Here is a 24,240-nt window from a genome sequence, read left to right on the forward strand (position 1 = left end):
ACGGAGCACATCAATGTTCCTTGAACTCAGGGCAGTCCATCTCTCCCTGAGGGCTTTTCTCCCGTTGTTGCAGAACAAACATGTAGTGTTTGAAGTGTACCACATCAATCACCAAGGCGGCACCAGATCAGCACGATGTCTCCAGGTGACAAAGGAACTACTTTATTGGCCATTTCTGAAGCTCTCATCACTCAGAGCAGTATACATACCGGGAGTATCAAACAAAGCACCAGACCTGCTGTCGCGAACTGGACCTCTCTCGTGAGAGTGGCGTCTCCATCCCGAAGTGGTGGGATAAATATGGAGGTACGGCAAAGGTCGATCTGTTTGTGACTACCGAGACAATTCATTGCGATCTATGGTATTCCCTGAACAGCCAGGGAGGTCCCTTGGGGATAGATGCACTATCTCAAGAATGGCCGGAAGAATTGTTGTACGCTTTTCCTCCCCTACCCTTGATTCACCGCGTACTGAGATCGATGGAAAATGAAAAGTTGCGATTTTCCAAGCCTATATGGCTAGGAACTACTCTCATTCCGGCGTAAGAATCAAGGAACTGTGCGGCCGTACCATGGGTGCAGCAGGCGTAATGATATGACGAAGCACCTGAAAATAGTCCCTAGCTCGGTAACTTCCAACATGACCGGGACTAAGTTTGTGTAGTTTTAATAAATACGGTTCGGGATCAGCACCAAAGTAAATGTCATCTAAATCGTCTCTCACAAATGTCTCCATGCTACAAGGCACGCTCCCTGTGCAAGCAGGTTGTCACGTTGGTTTGTTGACGGCAAGTGCTTCGTCATATCATTACGCTGCTGCACCCATGGTACGGCCGCACAGTTCCTTGATTCTTACGCCGGAATGAGAGTAGTTCCTAGCCATATAAACTTGGAAAATCTCAACTTTTCATTTTCCGTCGATCTTAGTACACGGTTTAACTACAGAAGAGTCAAGTTTTAAATAGGAAAAATATTGAAACTCGTTGGTCATTTTGAAAGAAATGCTACTGGACTCATCAGAATCAATGATCTATGCTAAGCTATGCTAAAAGTGGTACCGTCAGACCCGGAGTTCGGCTGAATGGATTCGAAAACGGTAAAACTCAACTGTTTAACTCTGGGGGAGTTGTAAAATGAGCCTATTTCCAAAAAAAGTGGAGTATCCCTTTAACAAGAAGTGTGCAGGCAAACCTGTGTCTAAGCAACGATTGTCTCATTGGATAGTTTAAATTTCACAAGCTTATGTCAACCAAAATCTACTTATTCCTGGTGATCTGGTTGCTCACTTTACCAGAAGCGTGGCTACTTCCTGGGCGGCACTCAAGGGGGTAGCACTCTCAGACATCTGTGCTGCAGCCTCTTGGAGCAGCTCATGCACGTTCACTAGATTTTATAGGATTAATGTGGCAAATCCGAATTCTTTGGGGTCTGCTGTTTTATCTGTCGCTAAATAGACAGGGCAGAGAAAAGATATTAGTCTCTCGTGACCCTGGTGGTGTAAGTCATCCAAGGTAAGACCGCAGTGATGGTCTGAGTGAGGTCAAAGTAGATCATAAGTTATGCCTATAACTATGTATCTATGAGACCGAACGTTGACCATCACCATACCTTGTCATTCGGGCCGAACTGGGGCGTTCCAGGCAAGAGGAAGTGGTTTGCTCACCTTGATGTTATATATTCATCTTACAGTATTGAATGATTCACTGTGTCAAAAGCTTTTTGGAGATCCAAGAGTACCATGGCACTTTACCTCCAGTAATCTGCTTCCTTATCAAATTTAAATATATTTTATTTAACAAATTTTATAATTTAGCAGACGCTTTTATCCAAAGCGACTTACAAATGAAGAGAGCAATAAACGCAATCAAACTAACAACAGGAAAACAATATGCAAGTGCTGTGACCCTTCCCAGTTTCGTCTATGTGACCAGCCCACATCGCCTTTTTTTTGATCAATAAAATCAAGAAATTATTTATTCTTGATGCAAGAAGGAGCAGACAAAAATGGAAACATATAAGACAGATCTCTCTCTTTATTTAATAACAAGATAGCAAAGCATCTCAATCAGTTAATACTATATTAGGGAATTATCTTTTATTATATACACCTCGGAAATATACTGAAGTCTGGACCTCTCTGGCTTCATAACTGACATGGTTGTGGCTGGTTAAGATAAACTAATAGGAAAGAGAGGTGGCATCCGCTTGAAAGTGCTGGAACTGATGATAAGCTACTTAATGTGAGTTTTCGTATGACTGCGTAGAGTAGATGATTGAGTGAAACTCTTCCCACATGCAGTGCAGTGATACGGTTTCTCTCCAGTGTGGATCCTCTCGTGTGATTTCACATGTCCTGAATCACTGAATCTCTTATCGCAGTGTGAACACTTGTAGGGTTTCTCTCCAGTGTGAATTCTCTGGTGCCGTTTCAGATGTTCAGCTGAACTAAAAGTCTTCTCACACTCAAAGCACATGTGATTTCTTACACCAGTATGTGTTTTCTGATGATCTTTTAAACTGTGCAGATGTGAAAAACTCTTTCCACACAAAGAACATGAATGTGGTTTCTCCTGTGAATGAACTAACATGTGGCTCTTCAGGTTTGAAGCCCTCAAAAATGTTTTTCCACATTGATCACATTCATGCAGTTTCTCTCTAATGTGGATGATCATGTGAGACTTAAGGTTTGATGATTGTGTAAAACTCTTCCCACACTGATCACATGAGAACGGTTTCTCTTCAGTGTGGATCCTCATGTGATCTTTGAAATACCGTTTGTATGGGAAACTCTTTCCACACTGAGTGCAAGTGAAAGATTTCTGAGCTCTTCGATGTTTCTCCACTTCATTCACTTCCACCGGGCCTGAAATTAAAGTTATAAAAGTATTCAGTAAATCAATATAAGAAAAATGATGTAGTAAAAACAAAACCCAAATGTAATAGCAGAAAGTATTGAGTTGTGTTACAACAAATGTTATACAAGATTATGATGATTTTGATCCATTATGTCCCTGGAATTTTCCATGAAAGGGGTAGTACATTTATGTATTCATATACATATTATGAATATACATAAACATATACATATTGTGTATTTTTCTATGCATTCGCGGCACAAATCTATAGAGCCCCTAATAAAGGGACATTATTGTGAGTGTGAGAGTGTGATAGATACGTCAACTAAAAATGGCGCCGCACTATGGCGACTCGGTTTTGCTCTCTGTTTGTTTGGTCTATTTGTTGTTTTGTTTATGTATGAAATCTTGCGACGGTCTCATTCAATATGATAGAGCCGAACTCATCCACATTCGGGACAACTTGCCGGTTTCACAGTCATTTGTGCCAGATTCATACTCTTGTTTCCCTTGGAAACACCCCAAACACCGGCTGAGGAAGAGAGGTAAACGCGGAGGAGCATTGGTTCGGCTAAGATATCGAGGGCACAGGCTTGCCCTTCCGAGCCTTACTCTATCCAACGTTCGCTCGTTATCAAACAAGAAGGACGAACTAACTGCCCTCATTCTTTCCCAACGGGATCTAAGAGACTGCTCTGCCATTTGCCTGACAGAAACTTGGCTGCACGAGTATATCCCTGATTCTGCGTTACAACTGGATGGCTTTACCTTTCATCGGGCAGATCGCACCAGCGAATCCCTTAAGCAGCGTGGCGGCGGTGTTTGTATTTATATTAACCAAAACTGGTGTGTGTCCACCAAGACTTTATCACACAACTGCTCGCCGGACTTGGAATATCTCACAGTTAAATGCATCCCCTTTTACTCACCGAGAGAAATCTCCTCAGTCATACTGTGTTGTTTACATTCCACCGAGCGCTGCGATGACGTCAGCGACACAGGAACTGGCCGATCACATCTTCGCCATGGAAAACTCCAACCCGGATTCTGTAATCCTGCTGCTGGGTGACTTTAACCATATATCTATGAAGAAAGCTCTCCCAAGATACAAGCCTCAGATTCATATTCCTACCAGGCTGGACAAAACTTTGGACCAGTGCTACTCTCCCATTCCAGAAGCATATCAAGCTCTGATCAGAGCCCCGATTGGTGAGTCTGATCACAACACTATATTACTTGTCCCTAAATACCGCCAGAAACTAAAAACAACTAAACCAGTGAAAAAGAGGGTCAGGTGGTATTCTCCACTGGCCACTGACATGTTACAAGACTGTTTTGATGTCACAGACTGGAGTGTTTTTGAGCACGATGATATTGACACTTTCACTGACACTGTAATGTCTTATATACATTTTTGTGAGTCTGTGTGTATTCCCATCAAAACTGTTATCAGTTACAGTAACAATAAGCCTTGGCTTAACAAGGACGTAAGGCGGTTATGTAGGGAAAAAAACGCTGCATTCAGATGTGGGAATAAAGCACTATACAGACTCCTCAAATACCAACTCAAAAAGGCTATTAAAACAGCTAAAACCACTTACAGAGTGAAACTCGAAAATAAGCTCCAGGCCCATGACATTAAGGGTGTTTGGCAAGGTCTACAGACAATCACTAACTATAAGATCAAGCACCACATCTCAGACTGTGACCCCTCCCTCCCTGAGAAGCTAAATGATTTTTACTGTAGATTTGAGCCCTGTGGAACTCAGATTAATTCTCCGAGCTTCCCTCTAACGGGGCTGGTTGATCACCCCTCCCCCCCTTTACGATCTCAGAGCATGATGTTAGGAGGCTGCTGCACCATCAAAACATCAGAAAAGCTGCAGGGCCTGATGGTATAGCACCAGCTACGCTGAAGAACTGCGCAGCCCAGCTCACTCCAATATTCACTTACATCTTTAACTGGTCTCTCTCCTCCTCAACTGTACCTATCTGTTTTAAATCAGCTATGGTTATTCCAGTGCCTAAGAAGAATAACATCACCTGCCTAAATGACTACAGGCCAATTGCGCTCACATCGACTGTTATGAAGGTATTTGAGCGCTTGGTCTGCAGAAATCTAGCGCATATCACACTGGATTGTCATCAGTTTGCCTATAGGGCAAATAGGGGAGTAGATGATGCAGTGTCATTGAGCGTTCATTTTATTCTCCAACATCTTGAGTCAAAAAACACTTATGCTCGCGTCCTGTTCCTCGATTTTTGTTCAGCCTTCAACACCATTATCCCTATCAGGCTGTATAACTCTCTTTTAGCGATGGGTGTTGATGCTGTACTCTGTAAATGGATTTTAAACTTCTTATCCTGTAGGAAACAATTTGTTAAAATCAATAATCATGTGTCATCAACGAGGATTCTTAATATCGGCGCCCCACAAGGGTGTGTCCTGTCCCCGCTTTTATTCTCACTTTACACTAATAACTGCACATCCAATCAAACATCAGTCAGACTGTTAAAATTCGCAGACGATACCACCATATTAGGCCTTATCTCTGATGGTGATGAGACTGGCTATAGGGCAGAGGTTGAGCGGCTGGTGAAGTGGTGCGAGACCAATAATTTAATCCTCAATACAACTAAAACAAAAGAAATGATTGTAGATTTTAGAAGGAAGACTGTTCAACACCTCTCCCTCTCCATCAATGACCAGGTTGTCGAGAGGGTCTCGTCCTTCCGTTTCTTGGGCACCACCATTCACCAGTCACTCTCATGGGACCTCTCATGTCTCATCGTAAACAAAGCCCATCAGAGACTTTATTTCCTCCGTCAGTTACGGAAATTCGGGGTAAGCCAAAAATGCATGACTCACTTCTACCGAGCCGCCATAGAAGGCGTGCTAACTTTCTCTATCCTGTCCTGGTACGGTAATGCAACCAGTCAAGGCAAGCAACAGCTTGAGAAAGTAGTGAGCAGAGCATCTAAGATCATTGGCTGTAGTATGCCCTCTATAGCTTCACTTTTCAACATTAGAATCATTAAGAAGGCAAGAAACATCACCACTGACTCCTCCCACCCAGCAAATCATTTATTTAATATTTTGCCATCAGGCAAGAGGTATAGAAGCATTACCAGCAGAACATCACGCTTCAGAGACAGTACCTATCCTCAGGCCATACGTCACCTAAACATGGTCTGAGGCTAGGATACTGAATGCTTTCTTTCATCCAAGCACCTTTCATCTGATCATTCGGCTATTTCATCTCATGTGCAATATGAGGCTTTTATGTTTCATGTTTGTGGATTTGTTGTTGTTGTGAAATATGTGTGGAATGCGCTGTAATGTCAGTGTATTATGTCAATTAAGCTGTATGTGAGCATTGATCCAAAACAAATTCCTATCAACTTTGTTGAAATGGCTAATAATAATAAACTAACTTATTATGGGAGGAAAAAATTATATTTCTCTTTCTCTTGTGTTCCCGCAAGAAACTTTTGGATACTCGCAAAACCTTAAAGATCTTTTGCGAGCAAACGCAAAGTTTCTTGTGGGAACACAAACGCTTTTGCCAGGGAGATGTAACGGCAGCCTCAGGCAGTGGTTCAGGCTTTAGGATTGTCAAATAAAGAAACATTATTAGCATGCTGGTGTAAAACTGTATATTTCTTATCTATTCCCACCCATAGCTACCAACCACGGGCAGTTAGTATAGTAAAAAATATGTGGGAGAGCATTGCAAGTTCAGCCATGATTGTGGCTGGTTAAGACAAACTAATAGGAAAGAGAGGTAGCATCCGCTTGAAAGTGCTGGAACTGATGATAAGCTACTTAATGTGAGTTTTTGTGTGACTGTGTAAAGAAGATGATTGAGTGAAACTCTTCCCACATGCAGTGCAGTGATACGGTTTCTCACCAGTGTGGATCCTCTCGTGTCTTTTCAGGGATCCTAAATCACCGATTCTCTTGTCGCAGTGTGAACACTTGTAAGGTTTCTCTCCAGTGTGAATTGTCTGGTGCAGTTTCAGGGATACTGAATGATTGAATCTCTTGTCGCAGTGTGAACACTTGTAAGGTTTCTCTCCAGTGTGAGTCCTCTCGTGTGATTTCAGATGTGCTGACCTATTGAATCTCTTGTCGCAGTGTGAACATTTGTAAGGTTTCTCTCCAGTGTGAATTCTCTGGTGCTGTTTCAAAACTTCAGCTGTGATAAAAGTCTTCTCACACTCAAAGCACATATGATTTCTAACACCAGTATGTATTTTCTGATGTGCTTTTAAACCCTGCAGACGTAGAAAACTCTTTCCACACAAAGAACATGAATGTGGTTTCTCCTGTGAGTGAACTGTCATGTGGCTCTTCAGGCCTGAAGTCCTCAAAAATGTTTTGCCACATTGATCACATTCATGCAGTTTCTCTTTAGTGTGGATGTTCATGTGTTCCTTAAGGCTACAGGATTGTGTAAAACTCTTTCCACACTGATCACATGAGAACGGTTTCTCTCCAGTGTGGATCCTCATGTGAACATTGAGATTCTGTTTGTGTGTGAAACTCTTCCCACACTGACTGCAGGTGAAAGATTTCTGAGATCTTCTTTGATGTTTCTCCACTTCATTCCCTTCTTCATTCTCCCCATTCTCATCCATCGGGCCTGAAATTAAAGTTTAAGAAGTGCTCAGTAAATCAATAAAAGAAAAGTTATGTAGTGAAAATAAATAAATAAATAAAACCCAAATGTAACAGAAAGTATTGAGTTCTGTTCAAACAACTGTTATACAAGATTATGATGATTTTGATCCATTATGTCCCTGGAATTTTCCATGAAAGGGGTACATTTATGTACTGGACAATTCAATTAGAAGCACAATACTATAGAGCCCCTAATAAAGGAACATTATGATGGGAGGAAAAAATTATATTTCAATGCTTTTGTGTTCCCGCAAGAAACATTTGGATACTCGCAAAACCTTAAAGATCTTTGCGAGCAAATGCGAAGTTTCTCGTGGGAACACAAACGCTTTAGCCAGGGAGATGTAACGGCAGCCGCAGGCAGTGGTTCAGGCTTTAGGATTGTCAAATAAAGAAACATTATTAGCATGCTGGTGTAAAACGTATTCGGTTACTAACGTAACTTCGGTTCCCTGAGAATAGGGAACGAGTGTTGTGTCTAACTAGATGCTATGGGAAAACTCCTTTTCTCGAGAATATTGAAGCCTTTATTTTAAATTGCAGTGCAGCTGCACAGCGAGCATGGAGCAGAGCATCTCGTTCCCTATTCTCAGGGAACCAAGGTTACGTTAGTAACCAAATAAGTTCCCTTTCGAGAACGGTAACTTCGTGTTGCGTCTAGCTAGACACTATGGGAACCCCTTGTAAAATGCCGTGCTACCACTTTACTTCACCCCACATTATATCTCTGAGCACACGCACAAAGTCAATAGCATAGGATAGAAGGAGTAGAGATGCAACGATGCACTTGAAGCAACGCAGACACAGCATGCAGCGCTTCTCATTGAAAAGTTTAAAGCAAAGAGATATTTGATGCAGTTTATTGAGCCTTTTCTTTTAACAGTTTTAAATTTCAGTTACAGTGCGCATGAAGAACAATTCATAGTGCTCTCTACTCCAGTGCTGTAATCTAACAGACACCCGGGAGAAAGGAGTATGATTTAGAAAGCGCAATAAACTCATTTTATGCAAACTATAGACCATCTACAAATAAAGTATAATAATGGCCAGGGGTGCACATAAATGGTACGCATGCGCGAAAAAAATCAGGAATGCGTAATGCCACTTGTGTTACTACGCGCCTTTGCGTACTTTAAGGGTAACTGTCACCAAAATGGAACCTAGGCAGTGTTAATTTCATTTTATTACAAACGAAAACTAAATAAAAACCCGGTTTAAATGACGACCACGTCAACGAATAAAAACTAGACGGAAATTAGGGAGGGACGATAGGGGAAGAGATCCAGTCAGAACTGATTTGCGTTTGTGGTAGATGCGCACATTTGAATTGTAACGTACTGATCTACCCGGCGCACACGAGTTGGCATGCACTTGATGCATGTCTCAAATCGTTTAAAAAATGTAAACGTCTGGGATAAAGAGAAGACATGGATAGATCTGAATAAGAGTGATGACGCGAAAGAGAGCTTTATTCGGTATGTTTTTCTGTGCGAACACACGCGCGACCCGAAGCGTGCAGTCCTGCACATAGACAGCGCGCTGCGCGCAAGGACTGAACTGAGCTCTCTTTCGCATCTGAATGGACTTATACACACACAACATTATGTCTAAATGTTAGTTTTGGAGAGTATTCACGTAAACACAGTCGGTTATGTCTTTACAGAACGTACGGTGCATCAGTGCAATTGGATCGCCACACTCGGTCTTAAAGTGACAGTGCGTAATAAACCTAATGCCATCTGTACACTTAATATTGATCAAACAACAAAATAAAAAGAGAAAATTCACTTCTCTTTAGTAAGGATTAATTATATTTAATTTATACAAATAAATATATCTGAACAATCAAATAATACTTTAAATAATTTTTTTCCAAAGGTGTTTTCTATCATTTTAGGTCGGTTTTTTTCACGCTGATGTAAATTTAAGTTTTTTTTTATTTTTTTTATTAGTTTGGTTTTGGTTAGTTATTTTATGGTATAAAAACGGGAATGTGACGTCATGATTGACAGCTGTGGCCACGCTACATATGGGGTGAGTACCAAACACTATCTCCTGGTACTCACCTGAGTAACTCACTGAAAAAGTGATGTGCACCCCTGATAATGGGAACATTGTTCTTGAAGAGAGTGTCATTGTGTTACTGTCGTAACCGAATGCGATGTTGGAGAATGACTGAGGAGAGATGAGTTTCCATTAACTTTAGCTTAACGACTTACTTATTCATTTTTACCTCACATTATGCTATCGAATGACTTTAGATGATTTTTGGTGTGGCGGACCACCACGGCAGAATGAATGTAGCGGAAACACTGTAATACATGTCCATACAAGCACATCTATCCATCATAAAAGTGTCCCAATCTGCTCTGGCGGGTTAATAAAGGCCTTCTGAAGTGAAGTGATGCATTCGTGTAAGAAAAATATTCATATTTAAAACTTTATCGACTAAAATAACTAGCTTCAAGCAGACGGCCGTACGCAAGTTGACTAATGCTAAAAGAGTAACACTTGACGATGTATGACGTAGATGTAGGAGTAGCGCAAGTTTAGTTCAAACACACAGCGCTGGGCAACCGCGTTCGTCTTTACGTTGTACGTCGGGTCAAGTGTTTCTCTTTTGGTGTAAATCGATGCGTACGGCCGTCTGCTAGTTATTTTAGTCAATAATGTGTATATCAGGGGTTTTCAAAGTGTGGGGCGCGCCTCCCCAGGGGGGCGCCAGAGCAAACCAGGGGAGGCGCGGCGAATGGTAAAAATTATTGCCTAATAATTAATTAGTTTAAATTAATAAATGTAAAAAGTTAAATTTGTTATTATTCTTTAAAAAAAGTCCTTGTTTACACTGCAGGACTTGATGACCAATTCTGATTTGTTACCTTTATCAGATTTTTGACCGTCCGAACACGTTCTTTCAATTGTTTCCGATTCATGTTACACTTGCCATCTGAAACATCGCGCGCCCATGCTTAAAGGGTTAAATTCTCTCGCACAGATGGACGAACGCGAAATATGCTTGATGCTAGCTCTGTGATATGTAAAGTTCGCCAAATATCACCATGATTTTGAGGTGGAGGAGGACGAAAAGTGCCATCATTGCAGTCAGTTATTGTGTGCGAGAGAGATCTCAGCACTGGCGGGAGCATATGATTAAATATTGGCTTTAACGAGGAGCAGTGAGTCTGAAATTTTAGGATGAGCAAGCCAACCTTTGATATGTTAATATATGTGTCAACGTTTGTCCACATTCCTCTCCTACGATGTTTCGTCGGGCCATCCGTCCCTTTGCAGATGCGCGTCGGGGTTGCTCTCGTCATTTAACCGCCTCAGAAAATCCGATCTGCCTGTTTCTGCCAGTCGCATTGGCACCAGTGATGCGCGGGTTGATCCAAAATGAGCGGGTGCCTGCGGTCACCCGCGGTTACGAGTCATCCAAAAATATTTTTAATGATATTCGGGTCACGGTCGGTCGGGTCATTTGAAATAAAGATGCCAATTAAACCTTTGTAATTTATATAGTAGCCTACTAGACACAATTTTCTATGAAATACACAGGTCTACACTTTATTGGCTTAATAACTGGTGCGAGGATGACGCACGAGCTCAGTCAGAGATGAAAGTGGGAAATCCTTATTTACCTGAATGTTGAGCGCGTTATTAACTTTTAAATAAAAGCTGACGCGGGACAAAATGCCCGATTTCCCAAAGCGTTGAACTGAGCAATGCCATTGTGCCATTTTAATAGGCTACTTTTAAACGCATATAGCTCAGTAATGTCAGTTTTATGTATTTGCTGAGAGGGGCCGGGATTTTTGTTGGGAAAGTCCGGGGAGAGACGCACACTTCGATTAGACTGGATAAACACATGCAGCATCTTAATTGTTAAGAAAATGAAACGAAATGAATGAATAAATCAAGCCTTTATTACAAAACACTAGGCTATAGGCTATCATACAGCATTCAGAAAAACGCGCATCCTACGTATGGCCCAATGATGCTACGATGAGCATTTATTAGCTACTTTAAACAAATGCGGGTCAGGAAGCGGGTCGGGTACAATATTTTCTTTCTTTTTTTTTTTTTCGGTCAGAGTTGTGGGCGGGTTAGTTGAAAACGTTGGTCGGGTGCGGGTTGTTTATACATTGACCCGCGCATCACTGATTGGCACATATCTCATTTATTTCCACATATGAATGAGGCCTGAAACCGATCTCGAAATATCCGAAGACATGCGTTTTTTTTCCTGTTTACACGGTCATAGAAGACATCCGATCTGTGTGACATATGAGCAAAAAATCGGAATTGGGTCACATTTCACTGATAGACGGTGTAAACAAGGCCTACCTGCACTTTTCAGCACTTTTTATGTTAACACAAAGAGTTAAGAGTCTGACATTGCTATTTATTTTTTATAATTGCTTTTTTTTCATTTTTTTGGGGAGGGGGGGGGCGCCATTGGGTAAGTTATGTCAAAAGGGAGGGCCACTGTCTTAGACTTTGAAAACCACTGGTTTATATGGATATTTTTCTTATACAAACGCATTGCTTCACTTCAGAAGGCCTTTATTAATTGTGGAACACTTTTATTGACTTCCAAAAAATATACTCATTGACTCCAGGACATTTTTTAATATAAGTCTGATTGTATTCTAGGGATGCACCGAATATTTGGCCGCCGAAAAATTTCTGCCGAAAATGGCCCAAAAGGGCATTTTCGGTTTTCGGCCGAAAGACTTTTATCACCGAAACAACACGGCCGAAATGAATTCGAATTTGTTTAATTGCAGTGGTTGCGCCTGATATCATTCACCGTGCGTCCACATAAAGCAGCCTTCTTCTTCATGCAAATGCTTTTAAACATGCAAGCACAAAAAGACAAAAGATAGCGCTGTCTGTGAATGTCCTGCTGACACACACGACGCACACACACACGACGACGCGCGCCAGAATCGACTTATCTTTCGTGCTTAACGAATAATAACACACAGTTATGGCAAAATGTCAGTTTTGTTGAGTATCCTCATGAGAGCAGTCCTTAAATTAAAGTTAAGTCTTAAATTAACGTTGAGAGTAAATGGGACGAGTGTGAGATCCACATGTGCAGCAGTGACTGCAGAATCACAGATGTCGTCATTCTAGTGTTTAAATATTTATTATCCACTTTGCACATCTGCAATTCTTGGTGCATTTGTTGTTAAAGTTCTACAGTTAACACATGGGCTATGGCAGTCTTTGTTTTGATACACTATTATCAGTGTTGTGCATGAACGACGTTCACTGAACGCGTTCATATTTTCGCCAAACGCTAAACTGAACAAATCACTTTTCATACAATGAACGTGAACGAGAGCGGTGCTCACTCTGGCAGGAATGAACAGCACGCGCAGTTCACGCTCATTTGAAAAGTCAGGTTTTACCAGGGCTTAATTTGAGCCGGAACACGCCAGAACATGTTCCGTCACCTCCGACATTGGATCCGGAACCTTTTTTATTGGATCCGGCACCTCCTGTGTCACTAAAATTAGGCCTGATTGCCTAAATGAAAAAAAAAATTACTGTCTGTGTAGTGTTCAATGTTTGTGACACATGACTTGCGCGCTTGTTGTACGAGTTGAGATTGCCGTTAGCCTCGATCGTTTCACTCAGGGGAAAAATGTCAAAAAGACAGGAAAGTTTGCTTAACTTTTTCAAATACGCTGGACAGTCAGATCCTAAACAAGCAAAAATCGTTTTCACTGATCAAAAAGGAGACCACGGCGGACACAGTAGCCTAGTATCGATATCTCGTTATTTCGACATAATAAGGGGACATCCTAATCTGCATGAAGCCACATTAAGCGTTCTTATAGCCTAATGGTTTTCTATGGGAGGAAAATGCTTAACCGTTCATATTATGGGCTCATCTGATTTTTTGTACATAGCATAGCCTATTTGTTAGGATTGTAGTATCATAATAATTAGGCTAATAAATGAACGCACAATTATCCGTGAACTTGATTTGAACAAATGCCTTTCAACTTGTGTGCAAAATTCAGAATTAAATGAATGTGCAGAAATGTGTACAAATAGAGAGTAGGCTATGTAGGCCTACTATACTGTTGTAGCCATTAAAAAAAGCGCATTTCATATTTGTTAAAATATTATAATGTTATTTTTTTTTCCATTTATGTTGATTTATGAAAAGTGAACAGCACGACCGAGTAAGATAGGATGCGCAATATGAGACATGATTTTGACCGTTGAAGTTGAAGTTGTTATAGAAAGCCTTTCTTTAAAGTGAATTTCGTTTTGTATAAATTGTATCTTAATTTTAATAAATTTTTCATCAACCAATTGCCTGTATTTAATGAAAAGACCGACGAAACAAATATAACGGAGGCGCCCGCGCGCTCACTTGCATTGCACGTAAACTAGAGCACATCCTAACTTAACGAAACTCAGTGTATGCCTCACACCGACATGACAAAAACATCAAATACACAAAGCTTGAAATGTCTTTAAACGAAATAATTCAAAAAGAAAAAGGCTACTCTGATTATGTAATCCATTATTAGGCTTATTTATGTGCATTTCTCTCTATAAGCGCGTTCACACGGAGATGGCGATCGTCAACTTCATCTTTGCAGCCGAGTCGACACTTTTAGAGAAAACACTTGTTTATTAATAAAAATCAATACACGCGTCACCGGATTTACAGATGCACGCACACATATTATTTCGAAATAACGAGATATTGTGTTGAAATAACATTATTATTAATAATAGCCTACATCTTTGTTAAAAGAATTTAACAAATGAACGTAAACTAGTTCATTTTTAGATATGTGAACTGAACTCTGAGCTAGTTCTTTTTAAGTATGAACTGGCACAACACTGACTATTATGTTGAAGGCCTACAGAGAAAATATTGTTGTATCTTTAAGCAGTTGCACTTGTTCTGAATGCACTTTCCTGTAGTAGTCCTACAGAGAAAAATGTAAAATGCACTTGACCTAAATGCACTTTGTTTTTATGAGAGAATATTTGATTTTAAAACCTTTCTGCTTGCCAGTAGGCCTGTACATTATTATTATTAGGGCTGTCAAAAGATTATACGTGATTAATCGCATCCAAAATAAAAGTTTGTGTTTACATAATATATGAGTGTATACTGTGTAGAATTATTATGTATAAATACACACACATTCATGTATATATTTAAGGAATAATTGCATTTATATACTGTATTTATATAATTTATATAATATATAAATATTTTGTATATAAATAGAACCAATTTTTCTTAAATACATGATTGTGTGTGTTTTTATATATATAAATAATTATACACAGAACACACACATATATTATGTAAACACAAACTTTTATTTTGGATGCGATTAATCGCGATTAATCTTTTGACAGCCCTAATTATTATTTAATGTACACATGAGTGGCGTCAAGTTAAACATTTTAGTTAGAATTGTATTTTATACTGTGCATTGTTGCAATGTGCTAAATAAATATTTGCATAATTTATAATTGATTTATTCTTTGAAACTTTAATATTTATGCAATTACAATGCCTTGATTTTAGTAAAGTTAGTACACAGTCATAGCCATAAATGCAGTGGTACTAATAATTGGCATAATTTCTTTCGTGTTTCGGTTTTCGGCCTTGGTTTCCTCTTTTTCGGTTTCGGCCAAGAATTTTCATTTGGGTGCATCCCTATTGTATTCGTCTGAAAGAAGATTGTCATATACATATAGGAAGGCTTCAGGGTGAGTAAATCATGGGCTCATTTTAATTTTTGGGTGAACTATCCCTTTAATGAAGAATCAGGAATAATCACCAATAGGCTTGCTACGATAGTCGGTGTTACCGGTGTTACACGGTGTTCAGTCACAACACCGGTTTCATCACTTGCCCACCGCGGCACCGCAAAAAAAAAAAAAAAGTTTAAAGCGTTAAAAATATTTAACACAATTGACTAGCGTTGTATGATCACGCTCTTATTAATGTGAATGCTTTTAAACCGTTCAAGCGCGACAAGACTAAAGAGACCGCGCTGTATGTCCTGCCTATTACACACACACACACGCGACCCACAGAAAAGACGCGCGTCAGTATATGGAGTTCTCTTTCGGTCTTGAACAAACCATAACACACAAATTATGACAAAATGTCCGGTTTGTCGAGTGTCCTCATAAGAGCAGTCTTATATGATTTAAATAAAGTCTAAAATAGAGATTTGTGAGAAAATGGGACGCGTGTCAGATCGCATCTCTGTCAGCAGCGGCCGGTCTTAAAGTGTCATTAATGTTAATCAAAGAACAAAGGTAAGAGAGTAAATTACTCACTCAGACCCGGCGCCAGGAGGATTATCATACCGGTAGCCTAATAATCATGAATGCACTCCGATCTTTTAACACATCTCTGGTGAACGGCTTCTTCACGCAAAAGAAAAACTCTTCATGAAGCGCAGTGAAATTCAGCGCCCTATGTGGCGTTTCCTGATGGATCGAGGTTGTTCGTTATATGTGCACCGGTATTACCGGTGTTGTCACAAGTCGATTAACCGGTGGGAGAATATTATCACCGTCACATCTCTAATCACCAACCTCTTTGTTCTTCAGTGTGTTTCATTCTGCAGTGTTCTGGATCTCTCCTGTTCTCACTGTCCTTCAATAAACTCTGTCTTTGCAGATTTCAGCTCTTCCTGATGGTTTGATGCTCGTCTTCACTTGCAGCTGATGGGAATATTCCAGCATTTATTGGTGAATTGCAGTGGGAGGAGCTTCACTGAAGGAGGAGGGGCTTCACTGAAGGAGGAGGAGCAGATCTGACTAAATAGAGAAGAAATCACTTACTGGGGAAAAAAAATAATCCACCCACTTTAAGTATTTATGGTCACATTATAAAAAAATTAAGAATAAAAAAAGATTAAAACATAAAAATATATTTACAGATTTGCAAGAAACAAATTACGCACCAATTGTGTTGCATATGAAAGATGGTTCATCACAGATTATTGAAATAAACACCATTATAAAACGTACCTAGCCTATATCTTGCAGATGTCACAATAGCTGATCACCACAGTATCTGATCGTGTCGTTTGCTCAAGTCTGTTGACAATAAAATGAGCTTAATGTGGCAGTTTACAGATCTGAAGACATCAGCATAATGAATGAGGGGAAAACAGGATCTATTGACATGAAATAAAGAGGCTTTTCAGCTGCTCTACTAATAGATGATGAGCCATAGACTATCAACACACATTCAACAAGAATATAGCTAATGCAATAATGATACAGAAAAAATATTACAACAGTAATATTTAAATATAAAGACAGCCAGTGATGACATTATCAAACCTTGTTATGCGTCCATATGAATCCGATTCCCTAATAAAATCATAACCACAAAGTAGTTCGCTAACATCTTACCGTTTTATATGGGAGAAGAAACAGACACATGATGAAAACCTTTCAGAAAAGACCATGTAAAAGGTTTCGTAAACCGTGTAAATTGTATTGTACAGTTACGTGATATAGCGCGTGAACCGTTTACCTCAAGTAAAAAAGTACAAAGCAGTTCGCTAAAATCTTACCGTTTTTTATGTTAAACTGATATCTTCTTCCTTAAGTGTACACGAATACCGCCGAACACGATGGAAAACATTCAGAAATTATGGCGTAAAATGTTATTTAAACAGCGTAGAGTATTTTAGAGTAACACGAAAGCGCGTGGACTGTTTACCTCAGAAGACTCGACACCACTGACTGAAGGGGCGCGCGCTGGTAATGTCGTCATCACCTCTAGTCGAAATTAACGGTAGATTATCAAAAACCCGCCAAATGCTGTATAAAACAGCAAAACATCAATAAAACCTATCAAACAAAAATAAAAACGCTTACAGACAGACAGCAGTCCATTCAATCTCAGATCATGAGTGGGATGAAATATATTAGGCGTTTAAAAGCTTTTTCAATAAACTTAAAGCCCAAAGCAATCACAATATTTGAATGGCTTAAATATAAATAATTTAATAATTTTAGTTCTATTTGATGCAAGAATACGAATAAGTAGACAGAAAAATGAACAATGAAAGTTAACTTGTGAAAATACAAAGTTTAAACAAATGTGACAGATCTCTCTACAAAAACAAAAATATCAAAAACAGTTTGAACCTGTAAAAAGAAAAAAACGTATATTTTCCTTCATAAAAGTAAAAACAACCTATGATAAAAATGCACCATAAAATGTACATAACATTTAACTCATAATAAAGTATAATGATATTTATTTATACCATGAAGCAAAATTTTATACAAGGATAATTATCTCACAGTTGAAACTGCTGGTCTTGAAGATTAACTTTATTCACTGAGACAAATTTAGAAGATGTTTCTTTGTCCTGTCACTCGTTGTGGCTGGTTAGGACAGATTTTGGAGAGATTTTATTGCTTGACTGTATAATTGTCACGTTTGGTGAGGACACAGCATTAGACTTGAAAGTGTTGGATCTGAAGATGATCTACTTGTGATTGTATTTTATATGACTTTGTAGAGAAGATATTTGAGTGAAACTCTTCCCACATGGAGTGCAGTGATACGGTTTCTCTCCAGTGTGGATCCTCTCGTGTGTTTTCACATGTTCTGACCGACGGAATCTCTTGTCGCAGTGTGAACACTTGTAAGGTTTCTCTCCAGTGTGAGACCTCCAGTGTTTTTTGTGACCAGCACTGATCACATGTGAACGGTTTCTCTCCAGAGTGGACGATCATGTGTTTCTCAAGACTTTGTTTGTATTTTACACTCATTCCACACAAAGAACATGAATGTGGTTTCTCCTGTGAATGAACTGACCGGTGAATCTTCAGGACTGAAGCACTCAAAAATGTTTTGCCACATTGATCACATTCGAGCAGTTTCTCTCCAGTGTGGATCCTCATGTGAATCTTGAGATTCAAATTGTATGTGAAACTCTTTCCACACTGACGGCAAGTGAAACATTTGTCTTTTCTTTTCAGTAATGAAATGCTTTCAGTCTGAGAATGAGTTTCATCTTCAGTTTTCACATGATGATGTTTCTCCTCTTCCCTCTCCTTATTCTCCTCCATAAGGCCTGAAATTAAAGAAAGTTACGTTTTAATAAATCCTTAAAAAGTGCAAGTAGACAATGGCTACATGAAAAATAATCTCAATCCATTGTAATGTTGAGTGCATTTAGCACAAATAACAATAAAAAGTTTATCAGAAACTATAAAAGAGATTTTGATTGATTTATGCAAAAAATCTCCCATTCTCAATATTGTTTAATTTGAGTGTTTTTAAAGTTTACTGATACATTTTTTTGATATAAATATGTAAAATATAAGAGATCATATTTAGTTTGGTCTCCTGATGTTTATAATCGATGTTTGCTTCGCATTCATAAAGCTTGGTTTATACTCGCTGTATCCGCACAAGTGTGAAGGTGCGCGAGGCAAAAATGACATTGTCGCGGTGTGGGCGGTCGTGCGCGTTGAGTGCGCAAAGCCTCATTTTATTTTCTCCTGTAGTTCGCCAAGATGGCCGCAGCCACGCCTGTGTCTTAGGACAAGATGGCCACAGCCACGCCTGTGTCCTAGGACAAGATGGCCACCGCCACGCCTGCATCTTAGGACAAGATGGCCGCAGCCACGCCTGTGTCTTATAATAATAATAATAATTCATCACATTTATATAGCGCTTTTCTGGACACTCAAAGCGCTTTACATAGAAGGGGGGAATCTCCTCAACCACCACCAATGTGCAGCATCACCTGGATGATGCGACGGCAGCCATATTGCGCCAGAACGCCCACCACACACCAGCTTACTGGTGGAGAGGAGACAGTGATGAAGCCAATCAGTATATATATATATAGGAGGATGATTAGGAGGCCATGATGGACAGAGGCCACTGGGCATATTTGGCTAGGATGGTTACACCTACTCTTTCGAAAGACATCCTGGGATTTTTAGTGACCACAGAGAGTCAGGACCGCGGTTTAACGTCTCATCCGAAGGACGGTGCTCTTTGACAGTATAGTGTCCCCGTCACTACACTGGGGCGTTAGGACCCACACAGACCACAGGGTGAGCGCCTCCTGCTGGCCACACTAACACCTCTTGCAGCAGCAACCTGGTTTTCTCAGGAGGTCTCCCATTCAAGTACTAACCAGGCTCAGCCCCGCTTAGCTTCAGTGGGAAACCAGTCTTGGGCTACAGGGTGATATGGTCTTAGGACAAGATGGCCGCCGCCACGCCTGCGTCTTAGGACAAGATGGCCGCAGCCACGCCTGTGTCTTAGGACAAGATGGCCGCCGCCACGCCTGTGTCTTAGGACAAGATGGCCGCAGCCACGCCTGTGTCTTAGGACAAGATGGCCGCAGCCACGCCTGTGTCTTAGGACAAGATGGCCGCCGCCACGCCTGCGTCTTAGGACAAGATGGCCGCAGCCACGCCTGTGTCTTAGGACAAGATGGCCGCAGCCACGCCTGTGTCTTAGGACAAGATGGCCGCAGCCACGCCTGTGTCTTGGGACAAAATGGCCGCAGCCACGCCTGTGTCTTAGGACAAGATGGCCGCCGCCACACCTGTGTCTTGGGACAAGATGGCCGCCGCCACGCCTGCGTCTTAGGACAAGATGGCCGCCGCCACGCCTGCGTCTTAGGACAAGATGGCCGCAGCCACGCCTGCGTCTTAGGACAAGATGGCCGCCGCCACGCCTGCGTCTTAGGACAAGATGGCCGCAGCCACGCCTGCGTCTTAGGACAAGATGGCCGCAGCCACGCCTGTGTCTTAGGACAAGATGGCCGCCGCCACGCCTGCGTCTTAGGACAAGATGGCCGCAGCCACGCCTGTGTCTTAGGACAAGATGGCCGCAGCCACGCCTGTGTCTTAGGACAAAATGGCCGCAGCCACGCCTGTGTCTTAGGACAAGATGGCCACCGCCACGCCTGTGTCTAAGGACAAGATGGCAGCATCTAGGCCTTTGGCTTCGGACAAGATGACAGCAGCCACACCTGTGTCTTCGGACAAGATGGCAGCAGCCATGCCTGTGTCTTCGGACAAGATGGCCGCCTCTACATCTTTATCTAAGGACAAGATGGCCACCGCCACGCCTGTGTCTTAGGACAAGATGGCAGCATCTACGCCTGTGTCTTCGGACAAGATGGCAGCAGCCACGCCTGTGTCTTCAGACAAGATGGCCAACTCTACACCTTTGTCTTAGGACAAGATGGCCAACTCTACACCTTTGTCTTAGGACAAGATGGCCGCCTCTACGCCGGTGTCTTCAGACAAGATTGCCGCATCTGCCCCTGAAGCGTCGGATCCACCCTGGCCCCCTTCACCCTATAAGTCACGTCTATAAGCCGCTCCTTTGAGGGGGGGGGGGCTATGTAACGGTCACCAGCTGGAGTGCCCTTGAAAGCCACCAGAGGGCACTCCACATCAGACTATTGACATTCCCTCATAAACTACATTTCCCATAACTCACTGCCCAGACTCATCATCCCTGATTGCATCCACCTGTGTCTCATTACCTTGTTACCTTGTCTTGTCCTATTTAAACCATGTACACTCATTCATTCCCTGCAAAGTCTTGTTTAGTGTTACAGTGCTAAAGTAAAATTATACAATTATTTATTAATGATGCAAGAAGAAGGAGCAGACAATAAACATGGAGCATAAAAGTTTAATACTTGGTGCAGCAAATACAAAAAGAAAGTAAAATTGGAAACAAATAAGACATATCTCTCTCTTTATTGACTAACAAGATAGCAAATCATCTCAATCAGCCTCTTCTTCAGCTTCCTGAGCAATAACTTTTCTAAACAATGTTAAAAAAAACACTTGTACTTTTAAACATATAGATTATATTAAGCAAAATGACATATGCGATATTGTTCTATGGGGAGGAACTTCATCTTTGAGTTGATGTGAATCTCACAGTAAAACTGCTGTTCTTAAAGATAAACTATTTAATGTGACAAATTTTGACAATGTTTCGTTTATACTTTCGATGGTTGTGGCCAGGGCTGTAGGCAGAGTTTTAGTATTACCGGTGTCCCAAATATGAGGTAGTTAAGGGGGTTCGGGGTCATGCTCCCTAGAGAAAATTTGCTAGAACCGAACTGAATTGATAGAACTGAAGTTAAGCTACTTTATGTGAGTTTTTGTATGCTTGCGTAGAGATGATGATTGATTGAAACTCTTCCCACATGCAGTGCAGTGATACGGCTTCTCTCCAGTGTGGATCCTCTCGTGTGTTTTCAGATGTCCTGAATCACTGAATCTCTTGTCGCAGTGTGAGCACTTGTAAGGTTTCTCTCCAGTGTGGATCCTCTCGTGTGTTTTCAGATGTTCTGACCGACTAAATCTCTTGTCGCAGTGTGAGCACTTGTAAGGTTTCTCTCCAGTGTGGATCCTCTCGTGTGTTTTCAGATGTTCTGACCGACTAAATCTCTTGTCGCAGTGTGAACACATGTACGGTTTCTCTCCAGTGTGGATCCTCTCGTGTGTTTTCAGATATTCTGACCGACTAAATCTCTTGTCGCAGTGTGAACACTTGTAAGGTTTCTCTCCAGTGTGAATTCTCTGGTGTTGTTTCAAATGTTCAGTTGTAATAAAGGTCTTCCCACACTCAAAGCACATATGATCTCTTACACCAGTATGTATTTTCTGATGTACTTTTAAATTCTGCAGTTGTGAAAAACTCTTTCCACACAAAGAACATGAATGTGGTTTCTCCTGTGAATGAACTATCATGTGTCTCTTCAGGGCTGTAGTCCACAAAAATGTTTTGCCACATTGATCACATTCATGCAGTTTCTCTCCAGTGTGGATGTTCATGTGTTCCTTAAAGTGTCCTTGCCTTGTAAAACTCTTCCCACACTGATCACATGTGAACGGTTTCTCTCCAGTGTGGATCCTCATGTGAACATCAAGTTTACTTTTGTATAGGAAACTCTTTCCACACTGAGTGCAGGTGAAGCATTTCTGAGATCTTCTTTGACGTTTATCCACTTCATCCTCATCCATCTGGTCTGAAAATAAAGTTAAAAAAGTGCTCAGTAAATCAATCAAAGAGAAAAAATATGTAGTAAAAAAAAAAAAAAAAAGTGTTATGTTGTGTTTATACAACAGTTCAGTTAAGTGTCTCTAAAAACCCTCTTTTGTGCAGAACTACTTCCATCCGCCACGGATTCAAAGTCACTTCATTGAAGCTTATTGTATTATATAGAGTACAGTATTATGAGAGCGATTGACTAAACTAGTGCATTACCTGCATCTGATATAGCATTCATTCCTCAGGTCGATGTCCATTATATTATATCCATTATAAAAAATTTGAATGAGTGTCCACTGAGGAAAGCGATCTTTGTCTTTTTAAAAGATTTCCCACAACAGCTCTAAAACAAGTTCCTTGTTCTGACTAACTCTTAAAGACAGCCATCTAACGGTGTTATAATGTAACTTTCACTGAAGTCCATATATATCAATCACTAACGGACCATTTCTCAATACCAAATATGGCATACTATATATAAAATAATATTTATTGGACAACAATATTTAAATTAACAACAATAGCTATTATAAAACACAATAGGAAATAAACGCAAGCAAACTATTGAGTCAAACGTACAAAAGCAGCACTATAGTACATGATTTAAGTTAAATATAGCCTAAATATAAAGTTATTAAACTTTATTTTCCCCTTAACCCAAAGATTGCCCGTTTGATATACCCTAAATGAATTATTCTCGCCTAAAAAAAAAAACTCTCAAAACTAAATTGTGTGACAACAACAATATTTTTATTTATTTTTAAATGGTGGATTTGCTCGACCGCATGACTGTCGCATGCAGAGTCATACAAACGGTGTACGGTGTTAAGGACGTTCATGTGATCGCCTAGGAAGAGGCACAGGTAGAAAAAACCCCTGAACTGAACCGAATCTGAGTGAGAAAGCCATGTTGATGCTCATATGCAGACTTTCTAATGTTCTATAACAATTACAGATAAAAGTAAAACCTTAATCTAAATTATATATATGTATTGAATCACTATGTAGATCGCTATTTGCGATTAGCGCCTAATGCTATTAGTTTGTTTATTATGTTTGTTTTGATATCTATAGTTTAAATTACCTATTGAAATATTCATGCAATATATGTTGCATTTATTTGTTAAACATAGTTTAATACGTGTTGTAATACAGCGACTGTTTTATAGAAATCTGTATTGACAGTTGTATCACACATGTGATAATGTTTCATGCTAATATACATATCACATGTGATATTTGCTGTAGGGGATATCTTTGATTTAAGTATATACTTTAATGTTTATCATCTAAGCTGATGTTTATGTTTGTAGAAATGTATTTCGAGAAGTGAAAATGACTGGATACTAATTGTGAATGGTTTGTGTTTACAGTTTGACCGCACATATACACGTAAATACTCCCAACTACAACTAAATTGCAATAAAAAACTTAATGTGTACTCAATATCGCACGGCTGGAAAAAGGCTCCCAGATTCGAGGAACCAGAAAGAATGGTTATTTAATAGAAGGTTCAAGCGGTGTGTGTAAGCCATTGAAGCTAGCAGAGTACGGCTGTTTCTAAAGCATTTATATGATTTTTTAGCAAGATAATAACAATATTTTGGAATGTGCTAAACT

The 24,240-nt window shown here is 40.3% G+C and overlaps 3 protein-coding genes across 15 annotated transcripts in view; all 3 read right to left on the reverse strand.

The window, feature by feature from the left end:
* Window positions 1-24,240, reverse strand: part of LOC306988166 (uncharacterized protein) — an 88,296-nt gene that overhangs the window by 42,960 nt on the left and 21,096 nt on the right. The window lies entirely within an intron of this gene.
* Window positions 1,826-17,362, reverse strand: LOC306988158 (uncharacterized protein). Of its 10 annotated transcripts, XM_079592942.1 has the most exons (7): window positions 17,281-17,335; window positions 17,132-17,161; window positions 16,968-17,006; window positions 16,578-16,646; window positions 16,140-16,364; window positions 6,766-7,500; window positions 1,858-2,862 (listed from the first exon to the last, which is right to left on the reverse strand). In XM_079592942.1, exons 5-7 carry the CDS (start codon window positions 16,162-16,164, stop codon window positions 2,231-2,233), a joined length of 1,392 nt encoding a protein of 463 aa, XP_079449068.1. In that variant the 5' UTR covers window positions 16,165-16,364; window positions 16,578-16,646; window positions 16,968-17,006; window positions 17,132-17,161; window positions 17,281-17,335; the 3' UTR covers window positions 1,858-2,230. The 10 variants fall into 10 exon arrangements, with proteins under 10 accessions (XP_079449065.1, XP_079449069.1, XP_079449068.1 ...); XM_079592941.1 differs by lacking the exon at window positions 16,968-17,006 and having other exon boundaries at window positions 17,281-17,362; XM_079592935.1 differs by lacking the exon at window positions 16,968-17,006 and having other exon boundaries at window positions 16,140-16,340; window positions 17,281-17,357.
* LOC306988173 (uncharacterized protein) overlaps window positions 21,238-24,240 on the reverse strand; it is a 75,548-nt gene continuing 72,545 nt past the window's right edge. For all 4 annotated transcript variants that reach the window (XM_079592981.1, XM_079592980.1, XM_079592982.1 and 1 more), the window contains one exon: window positions 21,238-22,597. In XM_079592981.1, the coding sequence (XP_079449107.1) occupies window positions 21,711-22,597 (887 nt within the window). In that variant the 3' untranslated portion in view covers window positions 21,238-21,710. The remainder of the gene's footprint in view (window positions 22,598-24,240) is intronic.

This window comes from Phoxinus phoxinus (assembly GCF_949152265.1).
Source record: "Phoxinus phoxinus genome assembly, chromosome: 20".
Lineage (NCBI taxonomy): Eukaryota > Metazoa > Chordata > Actinopteri > Cypriniformes > Leuciscidae > Phoxinus > Phoxinus phoxinus.

Bases quoted from the DNA above. Each gene is read 5' to 3' on its own strand.
- LOC306988158 (XM_079592938.1), bottom strand. From the start codon at position 15,906: ATGATAATCCTCCTGGCGCCGGGTCTGA. The intron at 7,501-15,878 runs GTGAGTAATTTA...CTTTAATTTCAG, and splicing joins CCTCCTGGCGCCGGGTCTGA to GCCCGATGGATGAGAATGGG. The intron at 2,863-6,765 runs GTGAGAAACCGT...CTTTAATTTCAG, and splicing joins ACACGAGAGGATCCACACTG to GCCCGGTGGAAGTGAATGAA.